The 24,069-nt window shown below is 37.1% G+C and overlaps 1 protein-coding gene across 9 annotated transcripts in view; it reads left to right on the top strand.

Moving 5' to 3' along the window:
* The window catches only part of CDH8 (cadherin 8), a 418,197-nt gene that overhangs the window by 125,845 nt on the left and 268,283 nt on the right, over window positions 1-24,069 (top strand). For all 9 annotated transcript variants that reach the window (XM_070063301.2, XM_070063302.2, XM_070063300.2 and 6 more), the window contains exon 3: window positions 20,034-20,328. In XM_070063301.2, coding sequence (XP_069919402.1) covers window positions 20,034-20,328 — 295 coding nt within the window. The remainder of the gene's footprint in view (window positions 1-20,033; window positions 20,329-24,069) is intronic.

Below are 24,069 nucleotides of genomic sequence, written 5' to 3'. Positions count from 1 at the left end.
AACATGAGACAATTGTGGGATTGGTTATGAAAATTTTAATCCCTCTCATCAACACATCTCTAAAGATTACATTTATAAAAATTGATTTTTAACATGTGAATTGTTTATATAAAAATTTCACATGAAATTTGGCATGCCATTATTTATCTCAAGGCAATAAAGTAAGGAAAACAGGAGGCAAAATTGTATACAAATTGTCATATCAAGTGTAGCATAATTCTTTGTTTATATGCCTTTTGATTCGAATAATTAATAGAGATGGTTACTTCTGAATGGACATGTTTTCTTTTTCCCTGAATGCTTATTTACTTTGCCAAATTTTGTACAGCAAACATTAATTCCTTTTTTAATAATAAAACCATCATTAGTAAATGTTTGCATAGAAAATTATATAGTGATATATGATGTTTATTTTCTTAGAATCTTCCACAATGTTGACATCATAGTTACTGTTATATCTTATCAACTGTCTGGATTCTATCTGTCCTATGATTTTGAAAATATGTCCTAAATTATTTGGACTGTACACATGTTTTGTACCTACACAAAAATGGAAATTCAGACTTTTTTTTGTGACCAGTTCCAGCCATATATTTTATCTGACTCTGCAAGTTCTGGATCAAAAGTGATATTATTATGATCTATAATTTAAACAATCATGCTTTGTCAAAATATCTAGACTTGGAAATCTCCATCGAAAGTACTGCTTCAGAGCCGGTGTGATACGGTAGGGGCTCTGCCACTAAGCAACCCTTAGACCTTGGGGAAGTTATTTTAACCTCAATCTTCAACGTCTCTGTGAAATGGGAGTAATACTTAGCTCAAAAAGACTGTGCGATAGAGAATACAGAGAGAATGCCTTTGACCAGGAGACATTATTATGATTCTACCACTTACTATCCATGTAATTTCAGGGAAAATATTTCATAGTCTGATTCCTTAGAGAACTAGAGTCTGTGTATTATTCCTCATACTCAGAGATGGCAGTGTATGTGGTTTGAGCAGAATATTGTTTACTATCTACCTGCCTTTATATATAATCATTAAGGACATAGCAGACATCCAATGAACTGTGTCGATGATGGCTGGTTTCTTCACAGAACTGTGAGAAATGGGATATTCTGTGGAACCTAGCATGATGTCTGACACATAGTAGATTTTTAATAAATATTATTTCCCTTTGTTCCTTTTGTCTTCCTTTTATTGTCTACTACACTATATTTTTATTCTTCTTCCCCACAACTCAGATATTCCATACCAGTAACCTATATCTACAATATTAGGTTTCTTTTAATTTTTTAAAAATTATCTTTATTGAGGTATACTTAATTTACATTTAGATAAATAGTTCTAAAATATCGGAATAAGAGGATCTCTTTTTACTCTTAAGACTTATCGAAGATTCTACAAAAATTTGATCTATTTGAATCAGATTTATTAATGTTTGCTATACTAGAAACTAACCTGAGAAAATGTAAAGACTTTAGTCATTTAAAAATAAAAGTAAGGATAGATTTCTGGCACAGCTGTTAAGCTGCCTGGGACACTCGCATCCATATTAGAGTGCCTGGGTTCATTTTCTGGCTCTGCTTCTGATTATAGCTTCTGGCTAATGTGCTCCATGGGAGGAAGCAGATGATAGTTCAAATACCTGGGTCTCTGCCACATGTGTGGGAAACCCAGATTGACTCCTGGGTTTTGGTTTCGGCCTTTCCCAGCCCCTGTTGTTATGGGTAACCTGCGGAGTGAACTAACTAGCTCTTTGTCTTTATCTGTCTCTGTCTCTTTGCCTTTCAAATAAATAAATACATTTTAAAAATAAATAAAAGCAGTAAGTGCAACATGTGTGTAAATGATGTATTTTAATGAATATGTATATTTTGTTGTAGCAGAAAAATAAACTAATACTGTTTTACATTTTAAAAATATTTTAAACTTCTGGCTTAATAGGTAGATTATGTCAAGATTCTCCTATCTACTTCAGCATCCAATCTGTTGCAATATGTTGTTTTCACTGAAATATATGAAGAAAAGCCAGTCTCACACAAATATGTATCTGAAAAAAGGATGGAGATTTTAATAACCTTTTCAGATAATTGTGTATGTTTTCCTTTGCCATATTAAACCCTCCATAAGTGGTTGTTTCTTAAATGCTAGTTGCAATGTGTGATCTGAAGCTATATCAATAAAATTTTATAGTCTGCCCTATGAATTCATTGTTTTCTCTTGCATTTTAAATGGATCTCTTGTCAACTCATGATGTTCTGATATTATGCATTGGAAAATATTAGTATCCTGGACTATGAAAATCTACCCAGTTTTATTATACAATCTCAAAAATTCACATCCAGTGATACCAGCAATGTCACAGGAAAATCTTGAAACGTCCAGAAACATCTGTTTCACAAGGACAGATACAGATTTCTCTAAAATATTCCATTCTTTTCCGGAAAATACAAATTTTGATGTGGACAACAGATATTAGTATTCTCACATGTCTGAAATGCTGTTCATTTTATTTATTTTGATTAAATTTCTGCTAAATACACAAGTAATGGTTGTTTTTATCAAGAAAATTAGATTATATAAAGACAAAAAAAAAGCTTGATTGATTCAACTTACAAGCATTCATATGTTATATCCTTGAGACAACACACATAATTTGGTATGTAAAATATGTGTGTTGTGTGTACTATGCATTTCATTACACAGAATATTAAAACTATGAGTACATAGACTGAAATTTGGTGAAATTAGTATTTTTAACTGCTTGTGAAAGACATTCTGTTTTTTTCTTTGTGATTTTGTTTGCTTCGATCCTTAGAGTGTGTGGTACTGAGAAGTACTATGACTTTTGGTTATTTGATGTTGCTAGCTTGATTGGTACAATTGTGGCAGCAGTTTTACCCATAATTACATTTGTACCATCAATACAAATGCCAACACAGTGAAATGGGCAAGTAGTTATGACTTTTTGGATGCCCTGGAAGGTTCCAAGAGTACTCAGATGTCCATGTATCATTCTTTAAGAATGAGATCATTGAAAAGTGCTGTACTACAGGTTTTTACACTTCTAAGGTCCAAAGTCCTGATAGAGCAGGTTCCCACAGGGGAAAAAAAAAAACAAAAAACAAAAAAAAAACTCTGCTTTCTTATGGACACAAGTAATAAAGGAGGAAGTGTTGAATTGATTCAAGATCACATGGAGAACTGTCCTTCTCCCTGAAGACAAAGATTAGCCATTTTTAAAATGTACCCATAGGTAATTAAACATAGCCATCAGGGACGCACTAATGTTCCACTTTCCATCTTGTCTCCAAATTCTTCCCCTCTTGCTACCAACTTGCAAGATCTCTCTCTCTCTCTCTCTCACACACACACATGCCATACTAATGGCTAAGTAATTTGTGCAATGCCAAATGGCATTAAGCCTTTATTTTAAACAAGTCACTGTCAAAGAACCATCACTCTCACATACAAAAACAATTGAAAATCAATTAATTTCTTTAATATTATCACACTATAATATGTCAAAGTGAAGTCTACATCTTTATTGTTCAGTGAAACATCTTAGGAATGCAATTCCCACCTTGTATGCCTGACAGTCTTTCACACTAATGATGTGTCCTCAAATTTATTCTCTCTCCTCAAACACTAGAATTTAGAGTAAATTATATGCAAAAAAGTAAATCCTCTCACCTAACTCCAAGCCTTGCAAGCTCTTTGTCACTTTTATTCCCACTTCTTTCCATGCCTATTAATTTATGTATTAGTAGTTCTCTGAACTTCTAATTGTAATAAAACTAGCATATCTGATTAATGGGAAGAAGTTTAAAGGGATTACTGAATTCAACAGTGACCAGATAGTCACACAGGCCAGACAAAACTTTCTTTTGATTAGAGTGGGTGAATAAATTGTGAATGTGCATATCTACCTATAGTTTCTTATTATAAATACATAAAAATACTGAGAAGAAAAATGAAGCGACATTTTTTCTATATTAAAAGTTATATATTTGGGCCGGCACTGTGGCACAGTTGGCTAATTTTCCACCTTCAGTATGGGCATCTCATATGGGCGCTGGTTCTAGTCCTGATTGCTCCTCTTCTGATCCAGCTCTCTGCTGTGGCCTAGGAAAGCAGTAGAAGGTAGCCTAAGTCCTTGGGCCCTTCCACACACGTGGGAGACCCGGAAGAAGTTCCTGGCTTCTGGCTTTGGATCGGCCCAGCTCTGGCCATTGAGGCCATTTGGGGAGTGTACCAGCATATGGAAGACTCTCTCTCTGTTTCTCTCTCTCACTATCTGTAACTCTACCTCTCAAATAATAAATAAAATCATAAAAAATTATATATTGAACACTCATCATATACTTAATCAATGTTGTTACATTACTGGTATTGTTGAGGGTGCAAAGCAAGGTTGTGTTAAAGAAGTGACATTAATACATGATCATTGGAGTGGATATTTCCCAATAGTACAGTCTGATTTGCAAAGTATGTCTAGTCATTCTGCATCTTGTCATTGTTTTCTATAAGTCCCCTGCCTCGTTTCCTTGCTTCTGCCTCCTGGACTAGTTATATTTTCTCCAAAGTTTTTTCTGCTGACAAAGACAAGTTCTGTCTACTCCTTTCCCATCTATCAGCCTCACTCTAGGGGGTTTCTGTCATTCAGCTCCCCATCCAAAGGTGTGTTTAGGGACTTCGGACTCCAGGATTTCGATCAGTAATACATGGGTTTACAGAGATCATTAAATCTAGGATTTTGTTCCTCTCCTCTTTGCTGTTAGAATGATGACTCTTTTTTTGGGGGAGGGGGGTAATATGGACATTTTAATGGAAGTGATTCTTCCAATCCATGAACACAAGATGTCTTTCCATTTCTTTGTGTTCTTTACAATAACTTTCATGTTTATAATTTTTTAATTTTATTTTTTATTATATAAAGGAAACAGATTTCATGTATTTCGTATATACAGTTTTAAGCACACAGTGATACTTCCCTCTTTTCTTCTCTTCCTGTCACCTCCCTCCCTCCCCCACTTTCTCCTTCCCTTCTTCCCTCCTTTCCATCCTTTCCTTCTTTCCTTTTTAAATTTTGCGATAACATACTTTCAATTGACTTTATCATCACAGGATTAATCCTTCACTAAGTAAAGATTTCAACAAGTAGAAAGTACAAAGACTTCTGCAGGAGTATAGACAAGAGCTATAAACAATAATCAAATCTCTAGATGTCAGTTTCACTCATAAACATTACATTTTGTTGCAATGATTCAATTCTTATGAGACTTGAGCACACAGAGTAATATATGAAGTTTGTGTTAAAAATTAAACATGTTATGTTCTCGTAAACCATGAAATCTTTAGTTTTATTTTTCCTGTCCATTTTTTGTTTCTGGCACACAACATTGAAACAATGAAACAATCAGGAGCTGATTAAGTGGAGAGACTTGGATGTGAATCATTTTTTTCCATTGATTGCTGCATGTGATATTGTATAATTATTTAAATATATGATCTTTAACTTCTGTAATCTGTAAAATGAGGAATCTAGTATCTACCTTTTATTGTGGTAATAATAAAAAATGATAGTATTTCTAGTGTAGGGACACTTCCTATTAATGTTCTTGAAAAACTAGTTGAATACTCAAATTATTGGGTTATTTTTTCTGCTCAGGTAGTTATGGAAGCAGTATATTTTCTAAGTATTATATTTTCTAGTACTACATTAACAAGGAAATTAGCTATTCAGAGCCGGCACTGTGGTATATTGAGTAGCTGGCATCCCAAATGGGCACTGACTTGTTTGAGTCCTGTCTCTTCCACTTGTGATCCAGCTCCCTGCTAATGTACCTGGGAAAGCAGGTGAAGATATCCCAAGTACTTGGGCCCCTGCATCCAGATTGGAGACCAGGAAGAAGCTCCTAGTTCCTGGCTTTGGATCCACCTAGCTCCAGCCTTTGAGGCCATTTGGGGAGTGAACCTGTGGATAGAAGTATCTCTCTCTCTCTCTCTCTCTCTCTCTCTATATATATATATATATATATTTCTCCTTCATGTAACTCTGCCTTTCAAATAAATAAATCTTCAAGAAAATAGCCATTCAAAGAAAAAGGACATGTCAAAATATTCATAAGCTGTTTAAACTAAAAACACTGGAAAAGTAATTTACTATCTCTTCTCTTACTTTGCAAATGAATAAAGGTCCCGGTGCCGTGTCTCACTAGTTAATCCTCCGCCTTGCGGTGCCGGCACACCGGGTTCTATTCCCAGTCGGGGCGCCGGATTCTGTCCCGGTTGCCCCTCTTCCAGTACAGCTCTCTGCTGTGGCCTGGGAGTGCAGTGGAGGATGGCCCAAGTCCTTGGGCCCTGCACCCGCACGGGACACCAGGAAAAGCACCTGGCTCCTGGCTTCGGATCAGTGTGATGCGCCGACCGCAGTGTGCCGGCCGCGGCGGCCATTGGAGGGTGAACCAACGGCAAAGGAAGACCTTTCTCTCTGTCTCTCTCTCTCTCTCTCACTGTCCATTCTGCCTGTCAAAAAAATTTTAAAAAAAATAAAAAAAAACAAATGAATAAAGGTATGATTAGAAAGGTTATATGATGTACCAAAAGTCATGAGTTACCAGATATGTAAACATCAGTATTTTAAAAATTCTATTACCATTTTGATGAAAGACAGTATATTAGTTCTCCATTGCTGCTTTGACAACTTACCACAAATTTAGAGTCTTAAAATAACATGAGTGTATTATCTTACAGTGCTGTGAGTCAGAAGTCAACACCAGTCTCGCTGGGATAAACTTCATGTTTCTGACCAGGTTATGTTCCTTTTTGGAGCCTCTGGAGGAGAACTGGTTTCGTTGCCCTTTGCATCTTCGATGGGCCTCTGACATCTCTTGGCTTGCGCCCTATTTCTGTATCTTCAAAGTCAGCGAGGTTGCTTCTCACTGGCCTTTTCTTCTGCAGTTATGTCTCCTTCTGGCCACAGAAAGGAAAGATTCTTGTTTTTAAGGAATCCTGTGATTTAGATTGGGCTCACCTGCATAAACCAGAATAATCTCTCTGTGTCAGGGTCCTTAATTTAGTCACATTTGTAAAAATTCCCTTTGACAAGTCAGATAGCATACTTACAGATTCTGAGAAGTGGGACATGTATATTTTTGAGAGGCAATTATTCCACCTACTTTACTTAGAATCATACTTGTTAGTGGCATTACTGCAAGCTGCAGCCATCATTTTGCATCAGGAAGGTACTCATTGATAAGTAGCTAGTACACTTAGAAGGATATATTAGTTTGCTAGTGCTGACATAACAAAATACCACAGACTGGTGGTTTAAACAAAAGAAATTTATTTTTCTGTAGTTCTGGAAGCTGAATGTCCAAGATCAAGGTTTCAGCTTATTTGGTTTCTTCTGGTACACCTCTCCTTAGCTTGCATGTGATGCCTTCTTGCTGTGTCCTCAACAGGGTCTTTCCTTTGTTTGCACACATCTTTGATAACTATGTGTCCAAATTTCCTGTTCTTATAAGGAAACCTGTCATATTGGATTAGGACCCATCCTAATAGCCCTATTTTAACTTAATCACTTCTTTAAAAACCCTATTTTCAAATACAGTCATGTTTTATGCAACTGGGAATGCAGGGAAAACAATTTAGCCTGTGACAGTGGACTTGACGAGATCATTTTTGTATCTGATTAGAAATGGAGCAACATATTCTGTTTTAATAAGGGACTATACTATTGTTAATGTAGGAGATATACAGATTTTCACCAGATATGTTTATCATGTCAAACAGTAATGACATCTTGATTTTTAGGTGGCCATTGAAGTTAGTGTTATTTGGTATTTAGCCATATATTTCTGTAAAGTGGAAGAAGAAGGGGAAAAAAGTATGCTTGTATGGTCATGCACTTTTAAGCACATATATTTACAGTGTTGCAAACTATATTATTAGCATCTAATTGGGATAATTTGATGGTACGTTAGGCTGTATTTAAGAATATGCACTATAAATATAATGGTTCTTGAGAATAGGATTTTTTAAAAAAGCTTTCATACACATACACATGGGAAACAGTGGTCTGAGTTTTTTTTTATTAAAATGCTCATGACTTTGATATAATTTTAACAAGAAGAAACTAGCATAGGAAAAACCCACGTGACTTCTTCATGACCATATTTGGTAGTTGTAATTCAAACCATATCATTTGATTCTCATTTATCTAAAAGGAAAGATGTCTGAGAATCTCCTTAGTTAGCTGTCCTCTCATTTACCCTTTCATTCACCCATGCATTCTTCACTGAAGTAATTTATCTCCCCATTCCCCATCTTCATTACCTTATCAAACTGTTTATGCATCCATCTATCAATCCATTCAGTCATCCATCCATCCATCCTTCCAAACACACACTCACTCATCCACCCTTTGATTAAACATGGCTAAAACTTGAAAATGTGATGATTTTTGTTAAGTATGAATTTTCATTCTCACACATTATTAGTTTTAACTTCAATTGCAAGGTTCTTCTAAGTTCACTGTAGTTTGATCTCTCATACTCCTTTTTCAAGTGTAGAGTTTCACAATCAGTAAGTAGTTGTATTCTATGTTTTTCTCTAATGTAATCATGTTACTTAACTTGATAAGATATACCCTGTTTAGCCAATAACTGTGATGGTCGCATCAGAAATCTATCTCATATTTTCAATTTCTATTAGTACTCTGGTTAATCAAGTTCTTCGAAACTAAAGAATATTGACACAACAGGCACTTGGCATCTCCCTGTCTTTAACATTATGCCTATATGCTACAGTGTGATTTATTCTTAATAAAATTGCCTGAATATTTGTTATAGTTGTTTTTAATACCCATATTTCTTTAAAACCCCCTTCATTTGTTTGTCTAATAATCTTAAGCGTATTTTTCAGTCATATCTTATTACTGGCATTGTGTTTTAAGTATGTTGGATACTTATTTGGCATAAAAATCCCCCATCTCTCATGGATAGATAGTCTATCACCTAACTATCTAGTTTCCCAGAGATATTTTGGGGAATTTATAAAGAGATTTGTTTGAAAATTAAATATGTACTGAAGATCTTTTTGTAAGGCTCACTTGTAATTTATAGCTGAACTTCCAATGACTAAATCAACTTTAATGTAAAATGAGGACTAGTGTTCTAACATGGAATGATTTATCTTCTTATTTATGTTTCAATGACAAACTTCATGGTCTTTCAAGCCTATACACTCACTAGTACATCCATCTGTTTATTCATCCATTGATTCAAAATATTTAATGTGCATTGGAACATAAATGGAAGGATGACTGAGAATCTGACTCAGTCAACCATTTCATTATCTCCTATTTCTTTCATCAGTGCATTCTCCAAAAAAAAAAAAATCATTCATCCAGACATATTCTTCCTTTTAACTATCTTTTCAACCAAATTATCCAATCATCCATCCATCCAACCATTGATCAATGCATTCACTTCTGGATTCGTTCACCTTAACCTGTTTTCAGTAATTGGTCCATTATTATTATTATTATTATTATTATTTTATTTTTGACAGATAGAGCTAGACAATGAGAGAGAGAGACAGAGAGAAAGGTCTTCCTTCTGATGCTTCACTCCCCAAATGGCCGCTACAGCTGCTGCTACAACGATATGAAGCCAGGAGCCAGGTGCTTCTTCCTGGTCTCCCATGCGGGTGCAGGGTCCCAAGCACTTGGGCCATCCTCCACTGCCCTCCCAGGCCACAGCAGAGAGCTGGACTGGAAGATGAGCAACTGGGACTAGAACCTGGTGCCCATGTGGGATGCCGGCGCAGCAGGCAGAGGATTAACCAAGTGAACCACAGTGCCAGCCCCATTATTATTATTATTTATCCACATATTTGCCCATTCCAGTTTTTATTTACTGACCCAAAGCACATTGATGACCTTCCTCCACATTTGGATTGTAATTACTCAGTTACTAAAATAAAACTCAGATATATCCACTAGAATTATTTAATAAGTGGATAAATAAGTCCCAAATATATAATTATTAAGGAACTTGCTCAATGAGAGAAGTTAAGCTCAGATTGTGCCCAGATATTTAGCGCAAGAAGTTATATTCCTATTTTTAATGTAAATCCTGTTGCATATTGAAATTTAAAACAGAATATGTTGTTGTGTATATTTTTCTAGGAAAGCAGTTTTGGTCTGGGAAGAACCCATCTTTATATTTTCTAAATTCTGTCTCCAAAAGGGTACACACTCTAGGGACTGGCATCATGGCTTAGTGGGTAAAGCCTGCATCGGTTTGTGATCTGGCTGCTCCACTTTCGATTCAGCTCTCTGCTGATGACCTGGGAAAAGCAGCTGAATATGGCCCAAGTATTTGGGCCTCTGCACGTATGTGGGGGATCTGGAGGAATCCTCTGACTCGGCTTTGGCAGGGCTCAGCCCTGGCTGTTTGAGCCAGATAGGGAATGAACAGTAGATTTGAGATTTCTCTCTTTCTCTTTCTCTGTAGGTCTGACTTTCAAGTAAATAAATAAATAAATATCTTACTAAAAAGAATACACTATATTTGAATCTTTATTTGAAATCTTAGTTTCTGGAAAATATGTTTACTATAACAACATTATCTATTGTCACTTTTTTTTTAAGATTTATTTATTTATTTGAAAGTCAGCATTACACAGAGAGAGGGAGAGTCAGAGAAAAAGGTCTTCCATCCGCTGCTCACTCCCCAGTTGGCCGCAACGGCTGGAGCTTCACTGATCCATCAGGAGCCAAGAGCTTCGTCCAGACCTCCCATGTGGGTTCAGGGGCGCAAGGACTTGGGCCATCTTCTACTACTTTCCCAGGTCTTAGCAGAGAGCTGGATCAGAAGTGGAGCAGACGGGACTCAAACTGATGCTCCCATGGGATACTGCACTGCAGGTGGTGCCTTTACCCACTAAGCTACAGCCCCGGCCCCTATTGTCGCATTTAATCATTGCAATAATCCTAATGGATAGGTACTGTTATTGAAACATTTTACAAACAAGGGAACAGAGTCTTAGATTAAGTAAATTCCTCAGAACTTAATGTGTTCTGATGTAGCTCTGTTTCTTATCAAGCTCTCATTCTAAACCCTATAATATCAACTATTATTCTTTATGTCTTTGGTTGCCTTCGGGTAACAAAAATGACTTTTCCAAATCTGTAAGATTCAATATTTTAACCAGGCTGTTATCAGCACTTATTACAAAAGATGTATCCAACAAAGGGCTGCCTGTTGCCATTTTATCCCATAGTTTCTTAATTAAGTATTGGAGTTTCTTTCCTAAGATGTAAAGTAAAAGAGAAACTCTGAGAAGATAGGCTTTAGCATTTGAAGAGCATTTTTAAGATCATTTTTTATAAAATGGGCATATGTAAGTGATTTTATCTCTGGAATCATTACAAAATTAATACATCTCGCTTTACTTTTCTATGAATGCTATCAACAACAATTATTTGGTTTCATCTGCATGTGGGTCTTTACGAACTTTGCTCAATAACTTAAGTATTTTAGACTCCTGGAAACATTTTTTAGTATTGATACATCGCCTCTCTTTTTAAGAGAGACCACAAGTCTTATTGAAGTCTAACTAAGATCAGTGGATTTGCTATAGTGCTGGCACATCATGTTTCTAAACCTGCAAAGCTTTGGTCCAGACGGAAGATGGTAGCAGATTTTCCAGGTCTTGAGTGTCAGTTTGAGAAATCTCCTGGGAAAGAGCCTACCAGCCTCCTCCTGTCAATATTGTCTCTTTGCATTCCTATCAGCTGAGCGTGTCTTTCCATTCCTATGCCTGTCCTGTTTCAAAATTTAAGTATGAATTGGGTCACAGATTGCTCCTAATTATATGATTTCATGTATGTGCTTACTGAATATACATATTAAATTTCAGTTGCCATTCAGGGACAAAGAAAAAAGGATTCTTCATTCTATATCCTCCTCATCCAGAAAACCAAAAGCTTCTCCAGACCAAATAGTATGCTGGCCTGAGGGTTTCTGTAGAATTACGCTAAAATGTATATGATCTGGAATCTGACTCAATGAGTTTTCTCAGGTTTTAAGGTCATTTTATTAACTGTGTGAGTTTGTGAAAATATGTATATTTATTGTATCTGAGTCCTTCCACCATGTACAGTCACTCACAAGGTTAAGGGCATTACAATAACCCCTCTGCAAACAAAACAGGTTTTAATGAGCATTTAATATGTTCCAAGTACTGTGCTTACTATTTGGTATACTGATGAATAATGTATATAGAAAGCCTGCCTTTGTAAAATATATCATTTAACAAATTAACACAAGCAATGTATTCCTTTTTCTGACTACATTTTCAGGTGTCTGCAGCCAAAACCAGCAGTTCATTTGGACTTGGTTACAATTTTCTATTTCTCTGGGCACCAGTCCCCACAGCCAGGTCAACCTGTTCAGTTCTCACACAAGCAGCTGACACAGAATGCAAAGCACACATGTCTGAGATATCAGAATGCTACACATTTTCCTGCTCTAAACATTAGAATGTTTTTATAGTTTTTTTTTTTTCTGAAACTCAGGTCATATCCAATGTAGGATGCTCTTCTCTTTAATCAGGGATTGTTTCTCCATTACCCTTTTACCTCTTAAGATAAATTTAAAGGCAACTTAAATTACATTAGAATTACATTGGAGAGTAATTATTATTGCACTGAGCTGTTGTTTTCTAAGAGAATATGATCATGAGAGTAATTGCATATTCTCCCACTTGATCTTAATTAAAATCTTGGGGTGTTTTTATGCCTATTACATTGATTTAGCATTATGATGACTATATTTGGATTATTCAGATTTTCTGTAGTAGTAAAATATTTTAGCATATAAAGGCAGGTGGTACAGACTGCAATGTTCCTGACTCATGCTCCCATTAGCACCATCATCCGATGCTTTACAGCAACAAGAACAAATAGCTGCGTAGTTCTCTGTGAATATAATGTTGGACCTCACTCTTTCTTGAAAGAAATAATTCATGTTTTGTCCTCAACTTTATGGGATGGCTTGTAGTACCCAAGAGAGATGAACTAGAAGTTAAGTTGATCAGCTTTTTTTTTTTTTCTGAGATTTATTTATTTATTTGAAAGTCAGAGTTACACAGAGAGAGAATGAGAGGCAGAGAGAGAGAGAGAGGTCTTCCATCTGCTGGTTCACTCCCCAATTGACTGGAGATGCGCCAGCCAATCTGAAGCCAGGAGCCAGGAGCTTCTTCCAGCTCTTCCATGTGGGTGCAGGGGCCCAAGGACTTGGGCCATCTTCTACTGCTTTCCCAGGCCATAGCAGAGAGCTGAATCAGAAGTGTAGCAGCCGGGACTTGGACCAGCACCCATATGGGATGCTGACACTGCCGGCAGCAGCTTTATCTACTATGCCACAGCAGCCCCAAGTTGATCAGTTTTTAAGACTAACTCCTTATGTTCCTGGGGGGGGCAGAAACATACAAAGAACTCTTCTGCCCCTCTTGCTTCTTCTGTATCCACCCTTTACACTATTAGCAGCCCAACAATGTGTCCCTTCTAGATTGAACTACTACATGCTTGTCATCTTTGCATCAAAGCCCCAGTCCCATCTTTGATGGTTGAGATTTAATGATTATGATCCATTCACCAATAGATAATTGATAGCCCATACCACAGTTTCCCCTTACAATCATACAGATAGTAAATACTGAGAAATAGTGCTGAGGTATAATCTGACTAAAGAGTACTAAGCCTGGTGTCCTCTCGGAGGGAGAGCAGATTCATAAACAATGGGCACCAGTAAGTAACAGAGATACATGTTGAAGCAATCCCTGTTCACCACTTTGGGTTCTAAAAGATGCTGACTTTCTCCCATCACTTAGATATTTCTCTACAGGAAGGTAGGAAATTGAGTAAACTCTCCCATGATGTCCTTCTGGAAAGAGTGTAACTTCAAAGGCACCATGCCAGAGCTGCCTGATTTTCAAAGGGTGAAGTGATTCTCCTGGTAGTTCACTCAGGGTTTGTCTTTATCTCAGTAATGGGTGGGCAGAGGCGTCTAGTCTGATCCTCTCTGCTAACTGAATCATAACGTAGCGCTAGAACAGGTACTCATAAAGGAACATTTATGGACTCTAGGCTCTGCTGCCGTAGGATTATTTCAAGGTCTTGGGGAATCCTGGTTGAGAAGATGGGTAAGTAATTTGTATTTTTTTTTCAGAATAAATATCAACAGCCATGAGAGAGATGTAGATGATATGGAAGACCAAGATTCATATTCTGATTCTGAGGGTAGTGATAGCCAATGAGAGTGTAATGATGCTGATACACACAATTCACTTCACTTATGTAGCAGTTCTGTTATGATTACTGAAATTTAAGACTTGACATGAAAGAGGGATCACATTTTGCACACCTGGTGCCTGATGCTTCTCCAAACAGGCTGCAGTGAGTGGCAAGAGGGCTTGGAAATCATCTGTGACAGATCCTGCTTTCAGGGCTCGACTTGAGAATTAGACTTGAGGCAGTTTTGTGAATTGGCATCTTGGCTTTCTCTCTGCCTTCCTCTTCCCTTTTGCATTTATTGTAGTTTGCTATTGAGCACTCACCAGTGACCACAATGCTCAATGCTTCTACAACAAAACTATTATCATCAGGCTCCCTTTTGAAACCCTTTTATTTATTTATTTATTTATTTATTTCATCACTTTTATAGTCAAATCCAAATTCTATCTTGGTTTCACAGCTCTGCCTATTCTGGACTGAGCACTGCTTTCTCTTCTTATTTCTTGTACACTTTTTGTCCTGTACTCTATGTCTTGTCCAGATTAAATCATTTTAGTTTCTTTAATGTATACCATCTCTTGTCGATGCATCTTTCCCATACTATCTGTGCCTACCACCTATTTGCTTCCTCTTTGAGATCTGAAGTTTTGATCATTGTTTCTTTGCAGAAATCTGTTCTGTTTCTCCACACCATATTTTTTTAGTTGAATAAAATTTCCATCTAGTCTCACAGTCCTCTTGTTCTTCCCCATCCTGGCACTTAGAGGATGTACTTGTGCTGATAAGATTGCCACTTACTGAGGGTACATTCTCCCAGTTTGGTGGAAATCCCTGACTGTCAGATGTTTCATTGGTAGAATGGAGAAATGGTCTCTGATTTTCTGTTAGAATGATATTACATTTATATATATATATATATAATTATATATTTATTTTAATTATGATTATCTAATTATTACCAGATAATAAGTAGTCAATACAATAACCATAATCACCTTCATCATCATCATCATCATCATCATCATGTTTTAGAGAAAGCTGGTGTATGAAAGCCAATCTCTAAAGGTGAAAGACATCATGAGAGTGAAGAAAGAGGGGAAGAAATCTAGGAATATAGAGGGTAATTTATTATGGACATTAGCATAGTCTTGGGTGACTGAAATATTTGAGCATACTTGCACCAGCAGGAAACAGATAAAGGGTTTTGTACACAAAAGTGGCCCATGGCTAACTGGTATGTGTCTGGACTTTCTTGAGAAATTTTAACCTTCCAGGCGTCAGATATGGGCCATTGCAGACATCAGATAAGAGAAACAGGTTATCTTACTGACTTTTTCATCCCATAGGGTTTGGGATGACTGTAAAAGTCACCTGAAGGGCAAGATGATGGATAAAACCAAGATGGCTCTATGAATATCTACCTAAATCCCTACAAATCATAATAATGACTATTCTAAATTTTCTCTTTGTATTTTTTTCCCACAAAACAATTAGTATTGGATAGCACAGACGACATTTCTGTTTATCTCAATCCCTAAAACAGTACATGCAAGAGCATAGGGTGCTTTCCAAGTGCTTATTAGGTGCATGGATGGGGTGGTTTTTACCCTCTTGGTCCAAGGAGTGTCACTTTCCCCCAGACAATTTACATATGATTTCTTATCTTATTCCAATTACCAGAAGAGGCCCTTGGAATAGACTGTAGTTATGTTTGCAGATGAAGCCCAATGTGTGAACACTCAGAGCATTTGGGAGATCATTGGCTTCACAGTCTCATAGACAGGATTCTTGCGTGGGATAGTTGGCAGCGGTAGTGTTATTGATTGAAGTGAGCAGGACCTGTCAGAGTTATGTGAAAACCAACACTAAAAACTGCAGCTTCTAACTCTACAGCATAAATAATCCTAAGGGCCAGACCTGGTTTCTTGTGTTTTTCTGTTCTGTGTAAATTATTATATTTACACACGCAATCTTTTCGTTGTTGTTTCAAGTTGGCTACCAGAACAAGTCCTATTGAAAAGTGTCTCTGTTGTGTCTGTGTGTGTATGTGATTCAAATAATATGATGGAATGAATGAACGTATAAACATAACATTCTGTTTCAATATTATTATTGGAGTAATTGGGATCTGGAATTTTACTTAGATTAGCTACAAATTAATTTTTGGATGAAAGAAGAGCAATGTAAAATTTCCCCATTTTTTTCAGAGTACTATATGTGTATAAGCTACTTTTGAATGTAATCTTAAGAACTTGCTTTCATTTAAGTTAAAACTGGACAATATTTGGAGGTAGTATTATTGGCTGAGTATGATAGGAAACAAAAAGACTTTAGCTACTGAATATTTACTTTAGCTGCTTCTATTTTAAAATAATTTTCAAATAGATGAGTCCAGCATTGTAGTATAGCAGGTAAAGCTGCTTCTTATGATACCTGCATCCCATGTGGGCATAAATTTGTGTCTCAGCTGCTGCACTTCCAATCCATTTCCCTACTAATGATCAGGGGAAAATAACAAAAATGGCTCAAGTACTTGGGCCCCTGCTCAACACATGGAGGCCTGGCTCCTAGCTTCAGCCTGGCTCAGCCCTGACCTTTGTAGGCATCTGGAGAGTGAACTAGCAGGTGAGAGAACCCTATCTCTGTCTCTCCCCTCTCTCTATAGCTCTTTCAAATTAATCAATCAATCAATCAATCTTAAAAATATATAGACGAGGCCGGCGCCGCAGCTCAATAGCCTAATCCTCCACTTACGGCGCCAGCACAGCGGGTTCTAGTCCCTGTCGGGGCGCTGGATTCTGTCCCGGGTGCTCCTCCTCCAGTCCAGCTCTCTGCTGTGGCCTGGGAGTGAGTGGAGGATGGCCCAAGTCCTTGGGCCCTGCACCCCATAGGAGACCAGGATAAGTACCTGGCTCCTGCCATCGGATCAGCGCGGTGCGCCGGTCGCAGCATGGCGGCCATTGGAGGGTGAACCAACGGCAAAGGAAGACCTTTCTCTCTGTCTCTCTCTCTCTCTCACTATCCACTCTGCCTGTCAAAAAAAAAAAAATATATATATATATATATAGACGAATTATCTCAGATTCTACAATCAATTCTGCAGGGTGGATGTTATATCCCCACAGCAGAAACAACGTAACTGAGGCTCCAATAAATTTGTTCATTTCTCTGGTGATAGAGAAATCTGACTCATAGCTTTGTGTTTTATTCTTTGAAAACCCTAAGATTTTTCTTCTTCTCTGTTAGTTATTTTTAAACACGAGAGATTATCAAAGCCTAAGATGATAATACAGTTTACAAAGCAGAGGCTATTGTTCAATGTAGGTAAAATATGACATAAATAAGTTCTAACATAAGTAATAATAACATTTATTTGAATAGTTAATTAGCAAAAATATCATGGATAAGAATGACACAAACCAATATATTCTGTGCCTGAAGAATGCCTTGTATGTGAATGAAACTTCCATAAATGATATATTATTCAAATTTTCTTTTTTTAATAAAAATGCTAATGGAAATGTTAAAATGCACATAAATTAAAATGATCATAAATTAGGATTAATATCACACTAATGAATTATAATCCCTCATTCATTTAGATAAAGTGGCATTTCAATATTTGTTCTTGTTCATAAATTTAATACAATAAATGAAAAGGATACATTTTGAGATTCAATAAATATTTGATGTAATCTTATACTTTAATTTTTTTAATATTCAAAAGTAAAGTAGAAGATCTAGATGCATTTTGATTCATTGTTGCCATTTTATGTCTTTTTTATCATCCTTTCTTTTCATTTATTGAAGCACTAAATACAATTTAAACTGGCAAGAAAAGCCATAGAGTTTGCTCTGAATAAAGAGAACCCAAGAGAACACAATGTCTTTTGAAATATCTAGAAGTTTCTTTCTACAAGACTGTTTTTTTTTTAAGGAACAAATATTTGAAATCTCATGGTGCAATAAGCAGGACTGTATTGGCAGTTAAGTAACTGAGTTAAACTGAAAATATGCGCATTTAGCAGTATTTTTCAACTATAGTTCAATGAACTTTTAAAAATGCAAACCAAAAAAATGTACGTTCTTGTTTTGTATTGGTATTTTTTTAGCAGGAGTGAAGATAGTACAAAAGAGCAGCGTCATAAATCACAATACTCCTGTCCCCTTCTTGAGAGCAAACACTCAGAATTTTAAACCAGTATTTCTGTTTTCCCCAGCACCTACCAAATCATTTCAGGAACAGCATTTGACACATGAATTCTATTAATATCTATTCCACAAATACTTGTTTTCATGACCTGAGATGAATCCTGTTTAAAAGTTCTCATTCTCCAGAGGCATTCCATTTCTGAAAAATGGGCTCCCACATCTTACCTCAGTGATCTCTGTACAATGTGAATGGTATTTTCACACCAGAAGAATTATGATAATTAAAGAAAATATTGTACAAAACATAAAATGTTGATATGGAGTTATTTTTGTTTGTATCAATATAGTGACAGATCTGATTATACTGTGGCATTGCCATTTAAAAAATACTATTTATGGGGCCGGTGCTGTGGTGAAGTGGGTTGAAGCCCTGGTCTGAAGTGTCAGCATCCCATGTTTGTGCTGGTTCTAGTCCTGGCTGCTCCACTTCTGATCCAGCTCTTTGCTGTGGCCTGGGATAGCAGTGGAACATGGCCCAAGTCCTTGGACCCCTGCATCCACATGAAGACCTAGAAGAAGCTCCTGGCTCCTGGCTTCGGGTCAGCACAGCTACAGCCGTTGCGGCCATCTGGGGAGTGAACCAGGGGATGGAAGACCTCTCTCTCTCTCTCTCTCTCTCTCTCTGCTTCTCTCTCTGTAACTCTGTCTTTCAAATAAATAAAATAAATCTTTAAAAAAATACTATTTATTTATTGGAGGGGGTGGAGAGAGAGAGAAGGAGAGATTATATCTGTGGATTCACCCCCCCAAATACCCACCACAGTTGGAACTGGCATAGGGCCTAAGCCAGGAGATGAGAATGAATGCCAGTGTTCTATCTAGGTGGCAAAAGCCTAATCAGTTAAGGCATCCCTGGTGTATCTTGGTGTAAGCATTGGTAGGAAGCTGGAGTCAGGAGCCAGAAGTTGGAATTGAACCCAGGAACTCAAGCTAGCATAGGATGCAAGCATCTTAACCATTAAGATCAAATGCCCTCTCATAGGGTACCATTATTTGATTTTCTTAAATATGAATGCTGTAGACATTTATTAAGTGCCTTATTGAACCTTAGTTTTCTCATGGTTCAAATATAATCTACTTAATTCTTTTTTTTTGGTAAAAATGAAGGGAATGATTATATGAGAAGTGATTCACATAGTTCTTGGTATACGGATAGTGATTATTAAAGAGTAGCTAATGACACAATTTTAAATAAATGTGTTAATGAGTTGAAAAGAATGTGTATATTTTATATTGCTTCTTGACCTTTTTAGCATATTTTTACATTTTATATCTAACTGATCAGAGTGCATTAAAAATCTGTTTCAACTAATTTAGATGAGTTTCTTTTTATTTTATTTCTAAATGCATTCATATGGGTGCATCCAGACTCTTTGTACAGCTATGATCAGAAGAAATTGATGAAGTTAAGTGAAAAAAAAAATCAACTTAATATTCAAATAGGAGGTAGTCAAAAAGTAACTTTACAGATTTACTCCATCACTAACTATGCCACTTTTTGTTTTAGCTACACACAGACCTGGATCCTGGGAGCAAAAAAATCAAGTATATCTTATCTGGTGATGGAGCTGGGACAATCTTTCAAATAAACGATGTAACCGGAGATATCCATGCTATAAAAAGACTTGACCGGGAGGAAAAGGCTGAGTACACTCTCACAGCTCAGGCAGTGGACTGGGAGACGAACAAACCTCTTGAGCCTCCTTCTGAATTTATTATTAAAGTTCAAGACATCAATGACAATGCACCGGAGTTTCTTAATGGACCCTATCATGCTACCGTGCCCGAGATGTCCATTTTGGGTATGTATGCTTCCAATTTCACAGCCCTATTAGAGTCATCCCTAAAATAGCTCCTGGCATCAGGGATGGTGTATTGCTGAAGAAAAGACTTTTATTACTGTCTTATCTCTAATTTGCATTTCCAAATCCCCCTTTTTGGCCTATGTTCCTCAGCTCAATAGCTTTACTCCCTTAATAATAGCAGCTGACGGAGGAGCAGTTTTATTAAAATATCTCTCCTTCCATGACAATACTGCAACAGGCAGAATTTGTATTCCTCTCATAAATGTGTAGTTTGAGTATTGTTACTGAGGCGGATTTATCAAGATTTGTTCCAACATGCCAAGCTAATCCTATTGATATTTGCTTGATGTTTAATTATTTGTTTGTCTATATTCACACGCATATGCAGGGCATAGAGAAATAGAAAACTGGCAAGGTCTGTCATCAGCCAGATATTGGATTGAGCTGGTGTGTTGCAGCTAGAGTAGATTAGGCAATCACCGTTTCCTAAGAGACTTCGTTTTTGTGGCCATTTTATCTTAACTCAACGTGCTGTAGGAGTCACTGCTCTCACCATTGACTCATCCTCAATTTTTCTGAGCCATTGAAACTGTCATTGTACTTCACATGCAGAGCAATATATATTCCAAAGCCGATTTTAATCATTCCTCCCCTTTTTCAAATCTGTTTATATATCCTCAAACCCTGGCCTTGATATAGAAAACCCCTAACCATGCACTTCATATGATAAGAGGAGGAATTCTACGGCTTTTCTTTGTGTTATAATAACACAAAGAATATGTATAGAAAAGACTCTCACATACAAAGTGTAAGATTACAGAAATCTTTTTATGTATGAACACATACCATATGTGGTTTCAAATTGCATTTAAGACAACCTGGAAGTGTATATGCTATATATATAACAAGTCAAATAATTAGAAGCAGATAAACAAGATGAGGCGCAGAAAAACACTGAGATACAAATTGTAGTCCAAAATTGTTAAATACAGGCATGTAGAATCATCATTCCAAACCCTTCAATTTAGCATTAAATTGTCTGCCCAAGAAAAACCTGACCCAGAACCATGTTCATAAGTTCTACACAATAAAATCAAACTGGTGGGAAAATGAGAAATACTTACAGATGAGAACTGAAAGAAAAAATATGGATGAGTAGTGTCGTTAGTAACATCTTCAGTGCAAATACAAAGAAAGGCAAAGTATTGATTGTGGTTTTCAGGGCTAAATTTGATGCCCATTATCAGGTACAGTACAAAATATCCTTCCCTCCCCAGGGTGGTCTTGACATTTTAATTTATTTTAACAATCCATTGCGATTCGTGTGTGTGTGTGTGTCTGTGTTTATAAAACTCCTGGTAGAAGCTTGCTGGGATTTAAAATTCAGAGAAAAAAATATTCTGGGTAGAATCTAAAGAGCCTTCATTTGCAAGTGTCTTGTTCTCCTGCATTTCCGAGAAAGGATAATATGCTAGTTCTTCTCCTTGATTTGGTCTGCTCATTCTAGGTTTAATGAGTATTATTTTGTCTCTTAACTCATGACAGTTATTTTGTCCCCCACAGTTATTTTCCTTTCCCTAACTTTTTGTCATTTATCTTCCTCTTTCTTGCCCTTGTCCTTTTACTCTTCCTCCTTCTCCTTTTCCTTCTCTTCCTCTTGTTTCTTCTTATTTTGTTCCCTTTCCCTCTCTCTTCCTCTCTCTTTCCATCTTTTTTCTCTCTTGTTCTTGTCTTTAGAAACTTTAATATGAATGGCTTTAAAATCATACATCCTACCTCATCTGCCTGCTTATGTTGTAACCACTTCCCCAGTTGCTTCATGAACATATTCCCATGCGTGTTCCTAAGGAAGCTCACACAGCACATTTAAAAATGAAACTTGGGGACAGGGCAGGACAAGTCAGGGTACAGCAAGTGAAACCACTGCTTGGGATGCCCACATCCCGTGTGAGAGTGCTGGTTGGAGCCCCAGCTACTCTGCTTCCTATCTAGCTTCCTGATAATTCAACCTGCAAGGCAACAGATAATGTCCAAAGTTCTTGGGTTCCTGCCACCTATATGGGAGAACTTTTTGGAATTCCTGGTTCCTGGCCTTGGCCTGATCCAGCTCTGGATGTTGGGGGCATTTGAGGAGTGAATCAAGCAAGGGAAGAATTGACTCTCTCTCTCTCTTTCTCTCTCTCTGTCGCTCTCTCTCTGTCTTTCAAATAAATGGAAACACATAAGCTACTAAATCAAACTTATTATCTTTCATTATGAAATTGTTTTCTCCTGCTTTTTGGAAACCCATGATTTAATCAGTTATCCCAATATACTGTAAAATCCACATATTAAAGGGATATTATTCAATCTTTTCTCCTCCTTAAAGCTGTGGTATATTTTACCCATTTAACAACTAATTCCAATTACTCCTGACCATAATACAACAATAATGTATCATCTCCTTCATTCTCATCATCACCCTCCTCAAAAGATCTGAATACTTCTCCATGAACTATTTTAATGACCTATCAAATTGTATAATTTGTTCTAACCTTGCTATTTCTTAACTAATGAATTTATTTTGAAGAAGAATCTCCCTCACATTCCAGTGGTACATTTTTTTTAATAGATTAATTTCCAAGCTCCTGAGCCAGGGGAGACTTTTCATAGCTTGGTTTCATTTAAGATCTCTTTCTTTCTCTCTCTCTCTAATTTTTAAAATTTTTATTTCATTTTATTTTTAAAAGATTTATTTATTTGTTCGTAAGTCAGAGTTACAGAGGTGGGTGGAGAGAAGATCTTTCAACTGCTTGTTCACTCCCCAGATGTTTGCAACACCCAGGGCTAGGCAGGCCGAAGACAAGAGCCAGGAGCTTCATCCGGATATACCACTTGGATGCAGTGGTTGGCCCAAGTACTTGGGGCATCTTCTGCTGCTTTCCCAAGTACATTAGTAGAGAGTTGGATTTGAAGTAGACCAGCTGGGACATGAAGTGGTGCCATATGGGATCACTGCAGGTAGTGGCTTAACCTGTTATGCTATAACACTCTTATTTTTTTTTCCTTTTTCTTTTTCTATTTTTTTTTTTTTTAGAGGAAAGGTTTATTGTCGGAGAAACCCAACAGGCTTGGGATTGGGGGGGGGGGGCGGTGAAGAAGGTGAGAGAGTAAGAGAGAGAGGATCAGGAGAGAGTACAACACAATTTTAAAAAAAAGTTTTTCACCTACCCATATTAAAGCGTTGTTAGATAGTCTCATTGTGACAGCAAATCAGAGGTGTTTTCAGGTCTTAATGTCCTACATTTATATTTTTCCTGCTGGAACTCCATTTTATTTACCTCTTTTGCAAAGTATTCTATTATTATGTAGTTTTTCCTTCTGATCAAAATAGAATTTCTCCTATCTGACAGGCTAAATTAACACCTTTTTTTTTAAAGAGTTATTTATTTATTTGAAAGGCAGAGCTTCAGAGAGGCAGAGAGAGATAGAGAAAGAGAGAGAGAGAGAGAAAGAGAGAGAGAGAGAGAGAGAGAGAAAGTAAGTCTTCCATTTCCTGGTTCACTCCCCAAATGGCTGTGCTGATCCGAAGCCAGGAGTCAGTAGCTTCTTCCGGGTCTTCCACATGGATGCAGGGGCCCAAGGACTTGGACCATCTTCTACTGCTTTTCCAGGCCATAGCAGAGAGCTGGATTAGAAGTGGAGCAGCCAGAAAGGGCTCCCATATGGGATGCTGCACTGCAGGCAGCGACTTTATCT

The sequence above is a fragment of the Oryctolagus cuniculus genome, chromosome 18, assembly GCF_051225735.1.
Source record: "Oryctolagus cuniculus isolate XC-2025 breed Fujian yellow rabbit chromosome 18, ASM5122573v1, whole genome shotgun sequence".
Lineage (NCBI taxonomy): Eukaryota > Metazoa > Chordata > Mammalia > Lagomorpha > Leporidae > Oryctolagus > Oryctolagus cuniculus.
The sequence above is the reverse complement of the archived record's forward strand: the minus strand, read 5'-3'. Positions and strand labels throughout refer to the sequence as shown.